This window comes from Oncorhynchus mykiss, chromosome 3 (genome assembly GCF_013265735.2).
Source record: "Oncorhynchus mykiss isolate Arlee chromosome 3, USDA_OmykA_1.1, whole genome shotgun sequence".
Lineage (NCBI taxonomy): Eukaryota > Metazoa > Chordata > Actinopteri > Salmoniformes > Salmonidae > Oncorhynchus > Oncorhynchus mykiss.
Window position 1 is genome coordinate 57271086 of NC_048567.1, and position 21994 is coordinate 57293079.

At 41.8% G+C, this 21994-nt stretch overlaps 1 protein-coding gene across 1 annotated transcript; it reads right to left on the reverse strand.

The window, feature by feature from the left end:
* Nucleotides 1–1387: 1387 nt before the first annotated feature.
* Nucleotides 1388–20442, reverse strand: si:dkey-91i10.3 (cytochrome P450). The gene is made up of 9 exons (XM_021597464.2): nt 20034–20442; nt 15500–15690; nt 11803–12002; nt 10443–10640; nt 7314–7477; nt 6865–7031; nt 6462–6543; nt 5917–6129; nt 1388–1785 (listed from the first exon to the last, which is right to left on the reverse strand). The coding sequence occupies exons 1-9, from the start codon at nt 20274–20276 to the stop codon at nt 1663–1665; spliced, it is 1581 nt and encodes a 526-aa protein (XP_021453139.2). The 5' UTR covers nt 20277–20442; the 3' UTR covers nt 1388–1662.
* Nucleotides 20443–21994: the final 1552 nt, after the last annotated feature.

Sequence of the window (21994 nt, forward strand, 5' to 3'; positions counted from 1 at the left end):
TAGTAGTGTTGAGGCTAAAGGTGTGCGTCCCAAATGGCACCCTATCCACTATGGGCCCCGGTCAATATCAGTGCACTAGGGGATAAGGTGCCATTTGGGACATAAGCCAGCTTTCATCCGGCAAAGTCCAAACTGTCTTATCAATCATTGTAATACTAGAGAATGTCCTCAAAAGGAATCTCTGTGAAAAATACATCACAAAAGTGGCTAAAAGGCTATTTTATTGTGTTACATTCATTTAGAACATCTTCAATACTGAATCAACAGCATAACTTTGTAGGTAATTATACATCTATAATATGTGCATTGTCATATATCATAAAATACATTTTAAAATCATAGAACTTTAAAAAAACATACAAATTAAACTGTGTTAATTAGCAACAAATAACACAGCCTCACATGGAGCAAGACAGTTGTTAAATTAAACTAAACCTATCTACAGAAATACATGTTAATTTAATGACAACACACTGTCAACAACAGGGTCTTACTGTGGTCTCGCTGTGTTGTGGTCCTGACGTTACACATTTGTGGGTCACTTATTAAGGCATGGGAAAGTTAAGTGAGGTAAAGTAGTACACTTAGTGACTTGTCCATTAACAAGTGCTTGGTGACAGGAAGACTTACACGGTGTGTATACTAACAGAGATGAAGCGGAGTTATACGCTGCCCAAAATCTGTCCATGAAAATAAGCATACAAAGTAAGGAATGTTTGTATGGAGGCCAATCAGTGTCTAATTTGGTCATCAAAAAAATGAATTGCTAATTGATGCTTATTTGATTAAATATACGTATCTTGATGCTTAGGTTGTTACGAATGCACTGATATAAGTGGATGCACGTGGCATTTCGGGCTACTTTGAGTTGTGCCTGTGTCATAGAGATAAATAGATAGATAGAGGACTCATCATGGATATACGCTTTGGCAAATATTATACGCTTTAGCATGGACATTGCCTTTGAGGGCTTCCACCATTTTAAAGTAGTCAACTGGGTGGGAATTCCTATGAGTTGGGAGTCCATGGTCCGTTGCAACCAGCCGCGACCGGGAGACGCATGGGGTGGAGCACAATTGGCCAAACGTCGTCCGGGTAAGGGGAGGGTTTTTGCCGGCAGGGATGTCCTTGTCCCATCGCGCACCAGCAACTCCTGTTGCGGGCCGGGCGCAGTGCACACTGACACAGTGCACACTGACACGGTCGCCTGGCTTCCAGATTAAGTGGGCATTGTGTCAACAAGCAGTGCGACATTGGTTGGGTTGTGTTTCGGAGGACGCACGGCTCTCGACCTTCGCCTCTCCCGAGTCCGTACGGGTGTTGCAGCAATGAGACAAGACTGTAACTACCAATTGGATACCACGAAATTGGGGAGAAAAAGGGGTAAAAATGTTTTTTTTAAATAATCAAATAACAAAAATAAATATATAATAGCACAGATACAAAGATGAGTCCTCTATCTATATCTTTGGCCTGTTGTTCACACACATCTGCCCTTTCATTGGCTAGAATGGCCTCACCTGATCTGGCTTCCTCTATCTTTCAGGATATATATTTCCATTGTCACAGCGGTCACTTGTTTATCTTGTCAATATAATATACCACCTTTGATACTAATGTGGTTCATAGGGAAATTCCTTCTGCTGCCATTGGTTCCTCTTGCTACTGGACTGTCCTATTAATAAACTGCAGGTTGATTGGGGTAGCAGGGACAAGAAGGGTTCTTGTGATTGGCTTAACTGTGGCTCCAGCAGGATCTGCACGTATCTCATAGTGTTTTATCAACTGGGAGGACAGAGAGAGGAAAACATGTTGACATTAGTATGTTATTGTCCTAGTCTGAGAGAATATTAGCTATCCATGTGTTCAATGGAAAGATACATACTGTACATAATAGATAAAAGGAACAAAAACTCTTGAATTGCACAATAACCAAGAAATATAAACTCTCCTAATTGAAACATGTACAGTAAATAGATGTGAAAGTCATTGTTTTATCCTATTATTCAGCTGTGTCTCTGAATCAATAAAACATATGAGAACACTATACAGGATCTTAAAGACTGGAGGTTTGAAAGTACAACTCCTTCCTTCTAACAATCCAAGTTAAGTTAATGATTACATATTCCTTGCCGACAGACAGATTCATGGTATCACCATGTATCCAGATGGGCTGAATCAGACCAAAGGTGAAGGTCTGGTCTGCCAAAATCAAATCAAATTTATTTGTCACATACACATGGTTAGCAGATGTTAATGTGAGTGTAGCGAAATGCTTGTGCTTCTAGTTCCGACCATGCAGTAATATCTAACAAGTAATATAACCTAACAATTTCACAAAAACTACCTTTACAAGTGTAAAGGAATGAATATGAATATGTACATAAAAATATATAAATGAGTGACGGCCAAGCGGCATAGGCAAGATGCAGTAGATGGTATAGAGTACAGTATATACATATGAGATGAGTAATGTAGGGTATGATAACATTATATAAAGCGGCATTGTTTAAAGTGGCTAGTGATACATTTAATTACATCAAGATGGCAAGATGCAGTAGATGGTATAGCGGTACAGTATATAAATATGAAATGAGTAATGTAGGGTATGTAAGCATTATATAAAGTGGCTAGTGATAAATTGATTACATTCATTTTTCCATTCTTAAAGAGGCTAGAGTTGAGTCAGTATGTTGGCGGCAGCCACTCAATGTTAGTGGTGGCTGTTTAACAGTCTGATGGCCTTGAGATAGAAGCTGTTTTTCAGTCTCTCGGTCCCCGCTTTGATGCACCTGTACTGACCTCGCCATCTGGATGATAGCGGGGTGAACAGGCAGTGGCTCGGGTGGTTGTTGTCCTTGATGATCTTTTTGGCCTTCCTGAGACATCGGGTGGTGTAGGTGTCCTGGAGGGCTGGTAGTTTGCAACCGGTGATGCGTTGTGCAGAGCCTTCCGGTTATGGGCGGAGCAGCTGCCGTACCAGGCGGTGATACAGCCCGACAGGATGCTCTCGATTGTGCATCTGTAAAAGTTTGTGAGTGTTTTTGGTGAACCTCAGCCTCCTGAGGTTGAAGAGGCGCTGCTGCGCCTTCTTCACCACGCTGTCTGTGTGGGTGAACCATTTCAGTTTGTCCGTGATGTGTATGCCGAGGAACTTAAAACTTTCCACCCTCTCCACTACTGTCCTGTCAATGTAGATAGGGGGCTGCTCTCTCTGCTGTTTCCTGAAGTCCACGATCATCTCCTTTGTTTTGTTGACATTGAGTGTGAGGTTATTTTCCTGACACCACACTCCGAGGGCCCTCACCTCCTCCCTGTAGGCCGTCTCGTCGTTGTTGGTAATCAAGCCTACCACTGTAGTGTCGTCTGCAAACTTGATGATTGAGCTGGAGGCGTACATGGCCACGCAGTCGTGGGTGAACAGGGAGTACAGGAGAGGGCTGTGAACGCACCCTTGCGGGGACCCAGTGTTGAGGATCAGCGGGGTGGAGATGTTACCTACCCTCACCACCTGGGGGCGGCCAGTCAGGAAGTCGAGGACCCAGTTGCACAGGGCGGGGTTGAGACCCAGGGTCTCGAGCTTAATGACGAGTTTGGAGGGTACTCTGGTGTTAAATGCTGAGCTGTAATCGATGAACAGCATTCTTACATAGGTATTCCTCTTGTCCAGATGGGTTAGGGCAGTGTGATGGCAATTGCGTCATCTGTGGACCTATTGGGGTGGTAAGCAAATTGGAGTGGGTCTAGGGTGTCAGGTAGGGTGGAGGTGATATGGTCCTTGACTTGTCTCTCAAAGCACTTCATGATGACGGAAGTGAGTCATTTAGCTCTGTTACCTTAGCTTTCTTGGGAACAGGAACAATGGTGGCCCTCTTGAAGCATGTGGGGACAGCAGACTGGTATAAGGATTGATTGAATATGTCTGTAAACACACCAGCCAGCTGCCATCTGGGCCTGCAGCCTTGCGAGGGTTAACACGTTTAAATGTTTTACTCACGTTGGCTGCGGTGAAGGAGAGCCCGCAGGCTTTGGTAGCGGGCCGTGTCAGTGGCACTGTATTGTCCTCAAAGCGAGCAAAAAAGGTGTTTAGTCTGTCTGGGAGCAAGGCATGGTGATCCGCGATGGGGCTGGTTTTTCTTTTGTAGTCCGTGATTGACTGTAGACCCTGCCACATACCTCTCATGTCTGAGCCATTGAATTGCGACTCCACTTTGTCTCTGTACTGACGCTTAGCTTGTTTGATTGCCTTGCGGAGGGAATAGCTACACTGTTTGTATTCGGTCATGTTTCCGGTCACCTTGCCCTAATTAAAAGCAGTGGTTCGCACATTCAGTTTTGTGCGAATGCTGCCATCAATCCATGTTTTAATAGACACTGTGGGTACAACATCACCGATGCACTTGTTAGTAAACTCGCACACCGAATCAGCGTATTCGTCAATGTTGTTGTTCGCCGCAATGCGGAATATATCCCAGTCCACGTGATCGAAGCAATTTTGAAGCGTGGAATCCGATTGGTCGGACCAGCGTTGAACAGACCTGAGCGCGGGTGCTTCCTGTTTTAGTTTCTGTCAATAGGCTGGGAGCAACAAAATGGAGTCGTGGTCAGCTTTTCCGAAGGGTGGGTGGGGGAGGGCCTTATATGCGTCGCGGAAGTTAGAATAACAGTGGTCTAGGGTTTTGCCAGCCCTGGTAGCACAATCGATATGCTGATAGAATTTGGGGAGCTTTGTATTCAGATTAGCCTTGTTAAAATCCCCAGCTACAATAAATGCAGCCTCAGGATATGTGGTTTCCAGTTTACATGGAGTCCGATGAAGTTCTTTCAGGGCCGTCGATGTGTCTGCTTGGGCGGGAATAGACACGACTGTGATTATGATTGAAGAGAATTCGCTTGGTAGATTATGCGGTCGGCATTTGATAGTGAGGAATTCTAAGCCAGGTGAACAAAAGGACTTGAGTTCCTGTATGTTATTATGATCACACCACTTCTCGTTAATCATAAGGCATACACCCCTGCCCTTCTTCTTACCAGAGAGATGCTTGTTTATGTCAGCGCGATGCGGGAAGAAACCAGGTGGCTGTACCGACTCAGATAGCGTGTCTCGAGTGAGCCATGTTTCCGTGAAACTAAGAACGTTACAGTCTCGGATATCTCTCTGGAATGCTACCCTTGCTCGGATTTCATCTACCTTGTTGTCAAGAGACTGGACATATGCTCGGGAGCGGTGTGCCCGTCTACGGAGCCTGACCAGAAGACAGCTCTTCTACGCTGCCGTTGTTTTGGGTCGCCGGCTGGGATCCGATCCATTGTCCTGGGTGGTAGGCCAAACAGAGGATCCGCTTCAGGAAAGTCGTACTCCTGGTCATAATGTAGGTGAACTGACGTTGCTCTTATATCCAATAGTTCCTCCCGACTGTTTGTAATAAAACCTAAGATTACCTGGGGTAATAATGTAAGAAATAACACATAAAAATACAAGATACTGCATAGTTTCCTAGGAACGCGAAGCGAGGCGGCCATCTCTGTCGGTGCCAGAAGTGCCATGTTTTCCTTCCAATGCAGAAGCTAACAGAGGAACACCACAACAATTTGAACCAGATTCTACAAGACTGTTACTACAGACTAGAGCAACACTAACTAACTTACTCAATGTCCTGGTTTTGGGGCTAAAAAGTAGGTTAAACTTACTGTAGCATTAACCTCTCAAACCTCTAGCGTCACCAATATGAAAATTGATGTAGGAAATGTATTATAGCCAGAGGATGCTGTATTGACCCTTGACCATTATCAGATGCAGAAAATCTAGCTTTTTAACAAGTGGTCAGCATCCCAAGCTACTATAACAGTCCTACATAACAGAATAATGCTGTTTGATGAAGGGTAGCTACTACAGAACAGGCCTGGAATTCTTACCCTTGAAAGGATGAGGTACATCTCCAGCTCGGCCACCCTCCGGCCCAGGCAGGCCCGGACCCCGAAACCGAAGGGCACGGAGCCGAAGGGGTGCTGGTTCTTCTTGTCTTCCCCCCGGCCGCCACGGAGCCAGCGCTGTGGCAGGAAGGCATGGGGCTCCGGGAACACTGTCTGGTCATAGGACACGGCATAGTGACACAGGTGGAACAGGGTCTGGAACAGAGAGATGGAAAGAAAGGAGGAGAGAGAAGTGATGGAGGGAGAGGACAGAAGAGAGGAGAACAGTCAAACATAGTCGCTCTCTAACTCTGATTAGTGGTATACTGTATAATTGTTTGGTGTGAGCGATATTGACAAACCAAAACTCTACCCTGGTTTTGAACTAAATAAAATATTGAATGGTGAAAGTGCATGTATAACTCTGGATAAAACTGAATATACAAGTGTGATCGGATCTCCTCTCCATACAGGATGAAAAGAAAAGTAATTAAGTTCACCAATAGCAACCATTTCCAACAGTACAAGATGACAAAAGTAAAACTCACATTTTTGGGGAAGAGGTGGTCCCCCACGACTATTTCATTTTCCACATTGATGCGGGCATTCCCGGGTACTACTGGGTACATCCTGAGGAGGGAGAATACAAGAAAGTCACTAGGAGTAGAGAGTGTAGTGGAGTTTGTTTCGCCTGCAGAGTTCATGCTAAAAAATAGCGCTATGTGGTCCATCTTCGGGAGAGAAAGGGATTTGCTCCATTTGACTAATTAACAAGAAATAAATCATTTAAAAAAACTACACATAAGCACATTGGCATATAATGAATTTAACAACTCATTATGAGGACCTCATTATGAATATAATAACTTTAATAACCCATTATTCATTTTATTAATTAGTGAATCTACTGAAAATGACCTGAGTGGGGATGACAGATGACTAATAACGTACCGTAGTGTCTCCCTGACAACAGTCTTAAGCCAGGGCATTCTGGCGATGTCATCACTAGTTGGCACCTTGTCCCCCGGGCAGACACTGATCACTTCCTGGTACAGCTTCTCCTGGATCTCTGGCTCCAGGGCCATGTGGTACAGAGACCACGAGACGGTGTTGGACGTCTGGAGCATACAAAAACAATTACAATAGGAATAGGTTGTAAGCTAATAATATTGTATGGATACTGTTATGCTGCTGTTGTAACTGTACATGACGAAGTTAGCAAATGTGGTATGTTGCAAACGTTCATTCAACAAATCACAATCTAAAGTGGTTGAAATTAAGAAAAAAAACATGCCCACCCCCCAGGCCATCACCCCTTTCCCCACCTGTTTTCACCCCACTGTGAAACAGCTCCTCACTGGTATTTTAAGACACACACACACACACACATCCCTCCTCACTGTGTCGACCCCAGCCAGCAGTAGCTCAGTGATGGAGCCCAGTATCTCAGTGACAGACATCTGTTCGCTGACAAGGAGGTGTGTGAGGTACTCTCCCTGCACTGGCTGGCCCAGGGAGATCCTCTCCTGGATCTCCTCCATCTTCTGACGCACCTGCTCCTCCGCTGCATGGGGAGAGAGCTGAAGTCAGAGGATATAGCAACCAGCACAAAGACAATATAAATACTTAGGGTGAATCTCAAGTCTTTTCTCAATCCTTGTGTAGCAGATAGGGATCTGTGAAACTCACTCCTCAGCCTAAAGTGTCCCACTTGCTCTGCAGAATAGCTTGCTTTTCGGTGGCGCAACTGGGGAAGATGCTTCAGGAGGGCAGTTACAGGTGATTGCAAGTGAGAGGTCCTGTGTTCAAGCCTCAGTATGAGCTGAATCATGAGAAAGTAGGACTGGCTAAGCAAGCAGTGTGACATCCTTTACAATTGCAACAAGAGCGAGGAGGGCATTGGATGTTCTTCTCGGCCCTCACTTCCCTCTGATGTTCTGAGGAGGAGGCAAGGAGAGGAAGCGAATAATCGAGAAAAGACACTTGATATGGACCTGAGTCATGATGGGATGTTATTTTTGCTCATGTAGGATATCTGCCACTAGATGGCGATATACTACAATGTAATATGACAGCCTATTATTTATTTTATTTTTATTTCACCTTTATTTAACCAGGTAGGCAAGTTGAGAACAAGTTCTCATTTACAATTGCAACCTGGCCAAGATAAAGCAAAGCAGTTCGACACATACAACGACACAGAGTTACACATGGAGTAAAACAAACATACAGTCAATAATAAAGTATAAACAAGTCTATATACGATGTGAGCAAATGAGGTGAGATAAGGGAGGTACAGAAAAAAAAAAAGGCCATGGTGGCAAAGTAAATACAATATAGCAAGTAAAACACTGGAATGGTAGATTTGCAATGGAAGAATGTGCAAAGTAGAAATAAAAATAATGGGGTGCAAAGGAGCAAAATTAATAAATAAATCAAATAAATAAATACAGTAGGGAAAGAGGTTTGGGCTAAATTATAGGTGGGCTATGTACAGGTGCAGTAATCTGTGAGCTGCTCTGACAGTTGGTGCTTAAAGCTAGTGAGGGAGATAAGTGTTTCCAGTTTCAGAGATGTTTGTAGTTCGTTCCAGTCATTGGCAGCAGAGAACTGGAAGGACTGGAAGGAGAGGCGGCCAAAGAAAGAATTGGTTATGGGGGTGCACCCTGAGCTCAAGTCAACAAGCCAAAGATTATCAGTGTGAACTTTGCTTTGATTTGCTTAGAGCTGAAACACAGCCATTGAACTTTTGAAACCTCTGCTGAAACTAAAGGAGACAGTATTGTAGGGTATGTGAGGGCACTCACTCCTTTTACATGAGAAATCCAATCAAATCTTATGTCTCATGCTTCGTAAACACGGTGTAGATTAACGGTGAAATGCTTACTCACTGGTCCTTTTTCAACAGCACATAGTTAGAGATAAATACACTGTGAATAACGAGTAAAAATTAACATGGCTATATACAGCGAGTACCAGTACCGAGTCAATGTGCAGGGGTAGCTATGTACATTTAGGTAGGGTTAAACTTACTAGGCAACAGGATAGCCAATAGACAGTAGCAGCGGGTAGCCATTTAATTAGCCATTTAGCAGTCTTGTTTAGCAGTCTTATGGCTTTGGGGTATAATGCTGTTCAGGGTCATGTTGGATCCAAAGTCAGTGCACTGGTATTGCTTGCTGTGCGGTAGCATCAAGAACAGTCTATGGCTTGGTTGGCTGGAGTCTTTGACCATTTTTTTGTGCCTCCCTCTGACACCGCCTGGTATAAAGGTTCTGGATGGCAATGAGCTTGGCCCCAGTGATGTCAACACCCTCTGTAGCGCCTTACGTTGTGGTGCCTTGCAGTTGCCGTACCAAACGGTGAGGCAGCCAGTCAAGATGCTCTCAATGGTGCAGCTGTATAACTTTCTGAGGATCACTACAGCCCTGTCGATGTGGATGGGGGTGTGCTCACCCCTCCATCGCTGACCTCTGACCTCCTCCCTATAGGCTGCCTCATCGTTGTCGGTGATCAGTCCTACCACCATTGTGTCATCAGAAAACTTGATAATGGTGTTGGAGTCGTGCGCAGCCACGCAGTCGTGGGTGAACAGGGAGTACAGGATGGGACTACGCACCCACCCCTGAGGGGCCTATTTAAAGGTCTTACTCACATCAGCTACAGAGAGCGAGATCACACAGTCATCTGGAACAGCTCATGCTCTTCTGCATGGTTCAGTGTTGCTTGCCTTGAAGCGAACATAGAAGGCATGTAGCATATCTGGTAGGCTCGCGTCGCTGGGCAGCTCGCGGCTGGGTTTCCCTTTGTAATCCGTGATAGTTTGCAAGCCCTGCTACAGGCATGGTAGGATTCGATCTTAGTCCTGTATTGATGGTTTTCCTGTTTGATGACTTGTCGGAGGTGTTAGCGGGATTTCTTATAAGCGTCCGAATTAGTGTCCCACTCCTTGAAAGCGGCTGCTCTAGTCTTTAGCTTAGTGCGGATATTGCCTGTAATCCATGGCTTCTGGTTGAGGTATGCTCGCACGATCACTGTGGGGATGATGTTGTCGATGAACTTATTAATGAAGCCGGTGACTGATGTGATAAACTCCTCAATGTTATTGGATAAATCCCGGAAAATGTTCCAGTTTGGGCTAGCAAAACAGTCCTGTAGCTTAGCATCCGCTTCATTGAACCTCTTATTCCGTATTGAGCGTGTCACTAGTAGGTCCTGTTTGAGTAGTTGCACAGGTGACATGCTGGTAAAAATGACATAAAGCAGATTTTAGTTTCCCATGTTTCACATGCGAAACGAGTGAGTGCCCTCCAAATATACCCTACATCCCGCCCCTCACTTGCTTGCATGTAGTAGAGGTTACTTAGGTTCATGGCTACGTGATGATGTGTTATGTTGTGAAGTTTTACTGTGTAACTTTTTTAACTATTTTCTATACGTGATGTAGCATGTGATGCAAAACTAATTTCTGTGCAATTGTGAAACATGGCATGATTCATTCTGGAAACCAAGGCTTCTGGATCACTCACCAACTTTGAAGAGGTGATCCCAGACAGCCACAAAATGTTTCCAGACGGGGAGGTAGGGCCAGGTGGACTTGGGGAAGAGAACGATGATGGGGGAGAGGCGAAACATCTCTCCTACTGAAAAAATGAACTTCTGGGTCTCTTCAGGAACCTCCTCATTCAGACAGCCCATACGGGTCTCAAACAGCACAGAACAGATCCCTGAGGACAGAGACAAACAATGGTAGCAGTTTATTTAATTGGATATAGATTAGATTGGATATCAATAAAGTATAAATCTAAGGCATCAAATTCAATGCCGGTAGAGAAATTAACAGGTATTTACTTAAAAGTGCATGGTAAAAGGGTAATTACACAATTAGAACCTATGAATTACTTGTTTGTTTCTTTAGGACAATGTCATGACTATGATGACATTATGTGAGGTTAAAGGGTACATTACAGCATCAGGATGGTAGTTTACACAGTGTATGATGGTGATGATGTCACATCATACAATCGCGATATGCGAGCAAAGGCCATAGTACGGATCGAGAACAGGGGTGTCAAACTCATTCCATGGAGGGCCAAGTGTCTGAGGGTTTTTGGGTTTTCCTTTCAATTAATTCCTAGACAACCATGTGAGGGGATTTCTTCAATAATTAATTACCTTAATTAATTAATTAAGTACAAGGGAGGAGAAGAAACCCACAGACACTCTGCCCTCCATGGAATGAGTTTGACTCGTGATCTAGAACATCCAGATAGACATTTTTCATCACTACTGCCCTTGACCAACTGAATACGCTGTCCTTCAAAATTATATTAAGAACTGCCTACCCAACAAGGTAGTCAAACAATCAGCTACTCAGTATCTACTCAACTTCCAAGGCTAAAGATCACTGTGCAATTACTTCAAGGTCATCACTTTCTAACAGATATAGCCGTCCACAACCCTCACAATGCACCTTGTCCTTTCACATTCACACGTTTCTCCCAATTCACAGAAAACAGATACCAAAGACACAGAAACACTTGTACCTGTGCCAGAACGTCAAAATAACGTAACGTCAAAATGACATAATTATAAGATCATGATGAGGACAGCTTTTTAAACTTCATGAAGCTGATATCAGTTCCTCAATTGTTCTAAGATTTTCCTTTCTAATGACTAGACCAGGGGTATTCAAATCTTACCCTACGAGGTCTGGACTACTTCTGGTTTTCTGTTCAACCGTATAAATAATTGCATCCACTTGGTGTCCCAGGTCCCTGATAAGAACAGAATCATTTTTAAAAGCAGCGGAACTGGCTTAGAGGTCCAGATTTGAATATGATGGGGACTAGAACATTATTACAGACTGTCATTTCCTCTGTTAATAACCTTCAAAGGCGAACTTGTAGAGTTCTCCAGCCAGATCGTTCACCATGACCCCTTCTCCCTTGGTCTCCCTGAGCCATGCCACCTTTTCTATGAAGTCTGTGACCACGTCATTGATGGCGTTGGTGTAGGCTGAGACATGCTTAGGCTTCAGCATCCGCGGGTTCAGGATACTCCTGATCCGCTGCCACTGAGCACCCATCCTGTAGTATAGACATAAACAGAATCATGGAGAAGAGATGCACTGAATAGTAATTTGAAACAAAGAAGAACTGTTTCAGAGAGAATATGCAAAAGTAGTTGAAGTGTACCTATTATGAAAATTACAGGCCTCTCTCATCTTTTTAAGTGGGAGAACTTGCACAATTGGTGGTTGACTAAATACTTTTTTGCCCCACTGTATTGTTGTGTGTAAAAAGTGACACAATCGATTTGTGCTGCATGTGTCAATGGGTTCGTACATGCATAATCTATGACCAGAATAACTATTTTTTACCTCATTTAGCCACAAAATACCTAGTTTGAAAGCAACAGTTTTTCTGACAACAGTGCTGCGCCATTCTCCTAAAATGTGGTCCCACGTGGGCCAGCCCATAGCAATTTGAGTTCTAGCCAATGAGCCGTAGCCATTCGGGTGACAACTAGCAAGATGCACACACAGCAGAGCGGGAGAGAGAACAATGACATGGTGCGCATATCTGCACATATGTGATGTAGTAGGCTATTTTTCGGGGACCACTTTTGGCTTGTGAGCGCTGCTTTCAGAACTACTGGCTAAAAAGTATTCAAAAGCACCAGAAAATCTCTTTAACATATCCCCCAGATGCACCACAATCCTTTGCTAGTACAACACTGGTTCAAGCACGACATGATGGATCATGCTGAGGTTTTATGTCCTAGGTTTTGTGTTTCATGTACAGTCTGGCTCATCTAGGCTCTGTATATGCAGCCCATGGTTCAAGTGTTTGTGCTTGTCAAATTCTTGCACATGTTCCTACTACTACACTGATATTTCACTGTGGTGTTGGGACAAGCAACACAGGAATAACTACATACCAGTGGAGTGACATTCATACTCCACAAGACTTGCAACCAGAAGACTCTTCCCAGTCCCTATAACCAAAACAAATTCAAGGCAACACACAGTAATGTATGTGATAGCATGATAGCATTAAACTCCTTGCAAACTCAAATGACTCAAGCAAGCAGCCAAAGCAGAAACTTTTGCTTTAAAAAAACAAGTAAAACAGCACAACGCCTCTGACCTAAATAGCTTGTAGCATCTCCCTCTTGAGAATATCTGGTATTTGGGCTGAAGTTCAAGATAAGGTGTGCCCTTGGCATTAGGATATTCGAGCCTGCTCAGAGAAAGTAATTGTAAACAAAGCCTCAGTAGAGTAAGGATTTCAGTCATGCTCCGTATGACATGATAGTCTACTCAGCTCACTGACTAGCTGATGTCTTGAGAATCTCTCAGGTTGTTTAAAGAACATTGGTGCAGTGACATTAGGATTTCAGGGCCTGCCTCAGTAGATCAAAGTATTGTTGATGTATTGAATGTTAGGCTTAAGGGTATGAAGTGTTTATTCTTATTTTAAATCTAGGTAACTAGTTCTGTCCTTGAGTTGTTATCTACAGTGCATTTGGAAAGTATTCAGACCCCTTGACTTTATCCACATTTTGTTACGATACAGCCTTTTTCTATAATGCTTTAAATTGTTTTTTTCCCTCAATCTACACATAATACCTCAATGACAAAATGAAAACAAGATTTTAGAAACGTTAGCAAATGTATTGAAAATAAAAAACTGCAAAATACATTTACATACAGTTGAAGTGGGAAGTTTACATACACCTTGCCAAATACATTTAAACTCTGTTACACAATTTCTGACATTTAATCCTAGAAAAAAATTAAGTTAGGATCACCACTTTATTTTAAGAATGTGAAATGTCAGAATAATAGTGGAGAGAATTATTTATTTCAGCTTTTCCCAGTGGGTCAGAAGTTTACATACACTCAATTAGTATTTGGTAGCATTGCCTTCAAATTGTTTAACTTGAGTCAAACATTTCGGGTAGCCTTCCACAAGCTTCCCACAATAAATTGGGTGAATTTTGGCCCATTCCTCCTGACAGAGCTGGTGTAACTGAGTCAGGTTTGTTGGCCTCCTTACTCGCACACGCTTTTTCAGTTCTGCCCACAAATTTTCTATGGGATTGAGCTTTGTGATGGCCACTCCATTACCTTGACTTTGTTGTCCTTAAGCCATTTTGCCACAACTTTGGAAGTATGATTGGGGTCAATGTACATTTGGAAGATCCATTTGCAACCAAGCTTTAACTTCCTGACTGATGTCTTGAGATGTTGCTTCAATAGAGCCACATAATTTTCCTGCCTCATGATGCCATCTATTTCGTGAAGTGCATTAGTAGTTGCAAACCGTAGTCTGGCTTTATAATGGTGGTTTTGGAGCAGTGGCTTCATCCTTGCAGAGCGACCTTTCAGGTTATGTCGATATAGGACTCGTTTTACTGTGGATATGGATACTTTTGTACCTGTTTCCCCCAGTATCTTCACAAGGTCCTTTGCTGTTGTTCTGGGATTGATTTGCACTTTTCGCACCAAAGTACGTTAATCTCTAGGAGACAGAACGCGTCTCCTTCCTGAGCGGTATGACGGCTGCGTGGTCACATGGTGTTTATACTCGTGTACTATTGTTTGTACAGATGAACGTGGTACCTTCAGGCATTTGGAAATTGCTCCCAAGGATGAACCAGATTTCTTTTGATTTTCCCATGATGTCATGCAAAGAGGCACTGAGTTTGAAGGTAGGCCTTGAAATACATCCATAGTTACACCTCCAATTGGCTCAAATAATGTAAATTAGCCTATCAGAAGCTTCTAAAGCCATGACATCATTTTCTGGAATTTTCCAAGTTGTTTAAAGGCACAGACAACTTAGTGTATGTAAACTTCTGACCCACTGGAATTGTGATACAGTGAATTATAAATTAAATAATCTGTCTGTAAACAATTGTTGGAAAAATTACTTGTGTCATGCACAAAGTAGATGTCCTAACCGACTTGCCAAAACTATAGTTTGTTAACAAGAAATTTGTGGAGTGGTTGAAAAACGAGTTCTAATGACTCCAACCTAAGAGTATGTAAACTTCCGACTTCACTGTAAATGTAGGAAAGCATGTATAAAAAAATATGTAGTTCTGTCCTTGTCTATTAATGTTATGTATTATGTAATTTTTTATGTTTTGTTCGGACCCCAGGAAGAGTAGCTGAAGCTTTATGGGATCGTAATAAAATACAAAATATCCTGTCTGTACAATGACAGTAGCCTGATCCTAGATTGTACTGTATAGCCAGCTCCGACACTCTTAAAACAAAGAATTCCAAAATGGTTATTCTGCAGTCCCCATGGGAGAACCCTTTCCACAGAGGTTCTACCTGGAACCAAAAAGGTTTCTACCTGAAACCAAAAGCATTCTACATGGAACCTAAAAGGGTTCTTCAAAGGATTCTCCTATTGGGACAACCAAATAACTTTTTGGTTCTAGATAACACCTTTTTCTCTAAGAGTGTATGGCCCTCGTCATACCATAGGAGTTGGCACGGCCGCACAAATAGATCTGGGATCAGACTACAATGAAAGGGTCTGGGACTGTGTTTCCACTGTCTACTCACTCTGTGAGGGGCCCATAGGCGTGGTTCCTCAGCTCGCGGTAACTCCTCCAGTGGGGCATGTCCATGCGGGTGGGATGGCGGCCCTCCTGTCTCAACACCTGCTCAATCAGCTCAGCACTGGCCACATTCACTATCACCAAGGGCCCGTACTTTGACTTCCACAGAGGGCCATAGATCTTGCTGTGTTCAATCTGGGGGAGAGGGGAGAAGAGCACAATTGCAGTGTGAGGCCTACAGTAAATGCACAACAATTTTATGGAATGGTTTTGATAAATGAGTGCATGCATGGCACTTCTGGAAAGTACAGCAAGACATAATTGTCCAAGATGTGAAGATGATAGGTTGAAAAAAGTATAACTGCACATTGTTTTGTCCAATAGAGGCCTTGGTCACATTGTGCTAACTTTTTAATGATGTTTACCTAGCAAAAAACACAGTTCAGATTGTTCAGACTGGTCAAAACATACATACATTTCATTACATTACATTACATACAGTGCCTTGCGAAAGTATTCGGCCCCCTTGAACTTTGCGACCTTTTGCCACATTTCAGGCTTCAAACATAAAGATATAAAACTGTATTTTTTTGTGAAGAATCAACAACAAGTGGGACACAATCATGAAGTGGAACGACATTTATTGGATATTTCAAACTTTTTTAACAAATCAAAAACTGAAAAATTGGGCGTGCAAAATTATTCAGCCCCCTTAAGTTAATACTTTGTAGTGCCACCTTTTGCTGCGATTACAGCTGTATGTCGCTTGGGGTATGTCTCTATCAGTTTTGCATATCGAGAGACTGAAATTTTTTCCCATTCCTCCTTGCAAAACAGCTCGAGCTCAGTGAGGTTGGATGGAGAGCATTTGTGAAGAGCAGTTTTCAGTTCTTTCCACAGATTCTCGATTGGATTCAGGTCTGGACTTTGACTTGGCCATTCTAACACCTGGATATGTTTATTTTTGAACCATTCCATTGTAGATTTTGCTTTATGTTTTGGATCATTGTCTTGTTGGAAGACAAATCTCCGTCCCAGTCTCAGGTCTTTTGCAGACTCCATCAGGTTTTCTTCCAGAATGGTCCTGTATTTGGCTCCATCCATCTTCCCATCAATTTTAACCATCTTCCCTGTCCCTGCTGAAGAAAAGCAGGCCCAAACCATGATGCTGCCACCACCATGTTTGACAGTGGGGATGGTGTGTTCAGCTGTGTTGCTTTTACGCCAAACATAACGTTTTGCATTTTTGCCAAAAAGTTCAATTTTGGTTTCATCTGACCAGAGCACCTTCTTCCACATGTTTGGTGTGTCTCCCAGGTGGCTTGTGGCAAACTTTAAACGACACTTTTAATGGATATCTTTAAGAAATGGCTTTCTTCTTGCCACTCTTCCATAAAGGCCAGATTTGTGCAATATACGACTGATTGTTGTCCTATGGACAGAATCTCCCACCTCAGCTGTAGATCTCTGCAGTTCATCCAGAGTGATCATGGGCCTCTTGGCTGCATCTCTGATCAGTCTTCTCCTTGTATGAGCTGAAAGTTTAGCGGGAAGGCCAGGTCTTGGTAGATTTGCAGTGGTCTGATACTCCTTCCATTTCAATATTATTGCTTGCACAGTGCTCCTTGGGATGTTTAAAGCTTGGGAAATCTTTTTGTATCCAAATCCGGCATTAAACTTCTTCACAACAGTATCTCGGACCTGCCTGGTGTGTTCCTTGTTCTTCATGATGCTCTCTGCGCTTTTAACGGACCTCTGAGACTATCACAGTGCAGGTGCATTTATACGGAGACTTGATTACACACAGGTGGATTGTATTTATCATCATTAGTCATTTAGGTCAACATTGGATCATTCAGAGATCCTCACTGAACTTCTGGAGAGTTTGCTGCACTGAAAGTAAAGGGGCTGAATAATTTTGCACGCCCAATTTTCAGTTTTTGATTTGTTAAAAAAGTTTGAAATATCCAATAAATGTCGTTCCACTTCATGATTGTGTCCCACTTGTTGTTGATTCTTCACAAAAAAATACAGTTTTATATCTTTATGTTTGAAGCCTGAAATGTGGCAAAAGGTCGCAAAGTTCAAGGGGGCCGAATACTTTTGCAAGGCACTGTACATACATACTTCAGGAATCCCATGCATGGCTTTCTACAGTGTGGCAGGAATAATCTGATACAGTGCCTTCAGAAAGTATTCACACCTCTTGACTTTTTCCACATTTTGTTGTGTTACAGCCTGAATGTAAAAATGATTAAATTGAGATGTTGTGTCACTGGCCTACACACTATAACCAATAATGTCAAAGTGGAATTATGTTTTCAGAATTTTTTACAAAATAATTAAAAATGAAAAGCTGAAATGTCTCGAGTCAATAAGTATTCAATCCTTGTTATGGCAAGGCTAAATTAGTTCAGGAGTAAAAATGTGCTTAACAAGTCACATAATAAGTTGCATTGACTGTGTTTAACATGATTTTTTGAATGACTACCTTATGACTAACTTAAATTTTAAAAAGCAGACATTGAATATCCCTTTGAGTATGGTGAAGTTATTAATTACACGTTGGATGGTGCATCAATACACCCAGTCACTAGAAAGATAATGGCGTCCTTCCTAACTCAGTCGCCGGAGAGGAAGGAAACCGCTTAGGAATTTCACAATGAGGCCAATGGTGACTTTAAAACAATTACAGAGTTTAATGGCTGTGATAGGAGAAAACTGAGGATGGATCAACAACATTATAGTTGCTCCACAATACTAACCATAATGCTAGCCTGTACAGAATAAAAGTATTCCAAAACATACATTGTGTTTGCAACAAAGGCACAAAAGTAAAACTGCAAAGAATGTAGCAAAGTAATTTGCTTAATGTCCAGAATGTCATCGGCAAGGACTATTACGTTTTTTAGGATAAAAATAAATGGAATAGAGCGAAGCACAGGCAAAATCCTAAAGGAAAACTTGGTTCAGTCTGCTTTCCAATAGACACTGGGAGACAAATTCACCTTTCAGCAGGACAATAACCTAAAACACAAGGCCAAATATACACTGGAGTTGCTTACCAAGACAACATTGAAAGTGGCATAGTTACAGTTGAAAATGGCAAGACTTGAAAATGGCTGTCTAGCAATGATCAACAACCAATTTAAAAGAGCTTGAATAATTATTTTTTTCTTGTGTAAATATTGTACAATCCAGGTGTGCAAAGCTCTTAGAGATTTACCCAGAAAACTCACAGCTGTAATCGCTGCCAAAGATGATTCAAACATGTTTTGACCCAGGGGTGTGAATACTTATGTAAATTAGATATGTATTTAATTTCCATTAAATTTGCAAATATGTCATTTAAAAAAAAAAATCTCCCTTATGGGGTATTGTGTGTAGATGTCCTTAATTTAATCCTTAATCAAATGCTATCCTTTAATCCTTAATAATCTTAATCTTCAAGCATGTCAAATTGATATATACATGTGAAATCTCATGAAATATTGCAATTAAGGATCTTCAGAAATCAGTGATTTGGATAACATTTTGGGCATATTCTCAGAACAATTTGGTGAATAATTTAACATCTTTATACAGTATATCTGACACATCCGGGTTATTTGGCTGGGTATTCTATATCACGGTGAACATTTATGATTTTATTGGGCATTATACAATTATATTTCATACAGGTATGGTCATGGGAAATTTATCCAATAAGACTCCATTAAATTGTTTGGCGGCCATATTAGAAAAAGGCTTCTCGTGGATTAATGCATGAATCCTGTGGTGGCCCTGTATCTACAAATCTTTTTAAAACACTATTCTAGCTGTGCGAGTGCAATTTGGTGCTTCTATCACTAAAGTTACAATCCATGAACGTAGCTCTAATTCTATGGCTAAACTTCCAATATTCTACGGTCAAATTACTGCACAACATGGGCTATTTTTAAACAATAGTTGTAGGTGGTGCTTTGAAAGTTGTTTTAATTATATATAATTTGAAAGGTAATTTTCGTGACCGTTCAGAACCACTTGTCAAACAAAGTGTAAAATGTGTCAGGGTTTCTTTTTTAAAGCAATTTATACAGGCACATCTGATATGTACCCTAGAGGTCAAAGGTCAAAGTCTATTGACCTGAACATTGCGAAAATATGCCTAATGGATAGCTGTGGATCTAAGCTTTCCAATGATATATGATTAAACTGTATACATGACAAATAACTTGTTGTATACTGACAATGTTTGCCAATGGATAAAATACCTATTGGAAAATGTTATGTGATGGAGGGAGGGATGGATGGATGGAGGGATGAAAGCAATCAAACAAAGCTGCCATTGCTACACTGCTATCACACATTTTCTAACTCTATGGACAAAGAGCTTCAAGAAAAATCATTATAAAACATCGTCACACCACCCCAAATCAACCTGACCGAACCCCTGGCACATGGACTAGGAGATTAGACATAATAATACGCAACCAGTGTGGTATAACACTAGCAGCTAGGTTTCGCAATGCACTGTAATGCCACTGTACAGCACTTACTTGCATTTGATGTGTTGTTTGAAAATACCCTTTCCCGAAAAGCCAATATAAAGATCTCAGAAAACTAGGCCCATCCAAATCATCCATAGTTTTCTGTTTATTGTTGTCCCCCACGATAGTGGTAGAGGCATCGCGCCGCCTGTCACTAATGTAGGTTAACGTCGGTGTCACTCTTTTAATCCCGTTCCTATTCTCCTGTGTACAAACACGCAGTCCGATCTGTAATAAAGATCTGCTAAACATGTTGACGCATAAATTGTCCTTCCGACTGCTGGAAAGTGTAGCCTGTTATTCTTATCCGTACGACTGAGCTCTCTCCTGCCTATGATATGCCTATTATAATGGCCACTTGTTTTTATATATACTGAGAGCGCAGCCAGCCATCCAACTGCCACTATTGTCCTAGTTTTTCAGAACGCTAGTGAACTTTGATACCGTTTATTGTCGGCTATCCATGTGAACTCATCTTTACTGCCAGAGGAAACCTTTCCCTACAGTCCAAGGTTACAGTCAGTGTCTAGAGCTCTATAAATCATCAAAGCAGAGGTAGAACAAAGCACAATCATGTTTTTTTCACATCTCTAATGTCTCCCATTTTTATGAAATCGATGATTGTAAAAAAATATTTAACTGCAAAAGTGGTTAAATTGATAGATACTGTGACATCTCACACCCTCCAACCGTGAGAAACAAAGAGACACATAAACTCATATAATCCAATATCAGAAGCTCTGATATTTCTAACATTTGTAATACAAGTAGTCAATACACAAACAAACAGCGTTAGGGTATCTTAATGCATCTTGGAAATATAGACCAGTAAACACAGAGATACAATAGGTTGAAATATCTACCATGAACAGGCTATTGTTGTAAGAATGTGCCCAAAATGTCCAATTAGGGTTTTAAAAAACACTCAGCTATCTACTCACAATACCCTATAAATTGAAAAAAAAAGTGGTTATACAGTTTTGCACATTTTACAAAAATGAAATACAGCAATATCTTATTTACATAAGTATTCACACCCTTGAGTCAATACATGTGTCAAGGGTCCCTCTGGAACTTTCATTACGCACACCTGTCCCCTATTCCCACTGATTAGTACTTGTCACGCCCTGACCTTAGAGAGACGTTTTATTTCTCTATTTGGTTAGGTCAGGGTGTGATTAGGGTGGGCAGTCTATGTTTTCTATTTCTTTGTTTTTGGCTGAGTGTGGTTCCCAATCAGAGGTAGCTGTCTATCGTTGTCTCTGATTAGGAATCATACTTAGGCAGCCTTTTTCCCCCCACCTAGGTTGTGGGTAATTTTTTATTTTCTGTACGTCATGTTTACCTGGGCTTTTGTGAAGGTTTCACTATGATTAAAATAAATGTGGAATTACATGCATGCTGTGTCTTGGCTCATCTATGACAGGGAGTTTGAGGACAGTGAACGTGACAATACTTGTATACGTGTGCCCTTTGTTCACCATGGTGCTGTCGATTATTGTTACTATGTCCGTTGGTATGTGATACCTGTGCTGTGTGTTTTGGGCAGATGATTTGGGTCTTTCTGTTAAAGGATTTTATAAAGATTTACCATTTGGAAAACATTTGCTTTCCGTTTGTGGTGATGGTTGGTGACTGGTCACGTCCCGTGCGTTAATCATTGTGCACGTGTATTTATTCGAGGTACTCGTTCTTTATTCGAGGTACTCGTTCTTTTGTTTGGGTTTCAACTTTGTTTTTGTTACATAGTTGCTTGGTCTTCGTCCCCCCCGTGTCTTTACACAGTACACCGTAATTTGTGTCTTTTTTTTTTTTTACTATTACGCATTTCTGTGACTGTCTCCCGAATAATTTATACCAGCTTGACAACATGTTACTACCCATCCCGGGAGCGTAATCATCGACTGACACTAATTAGCATAACGCAACGGACATAAATATTACTAGAAAATATTCATATTCATGAAAAT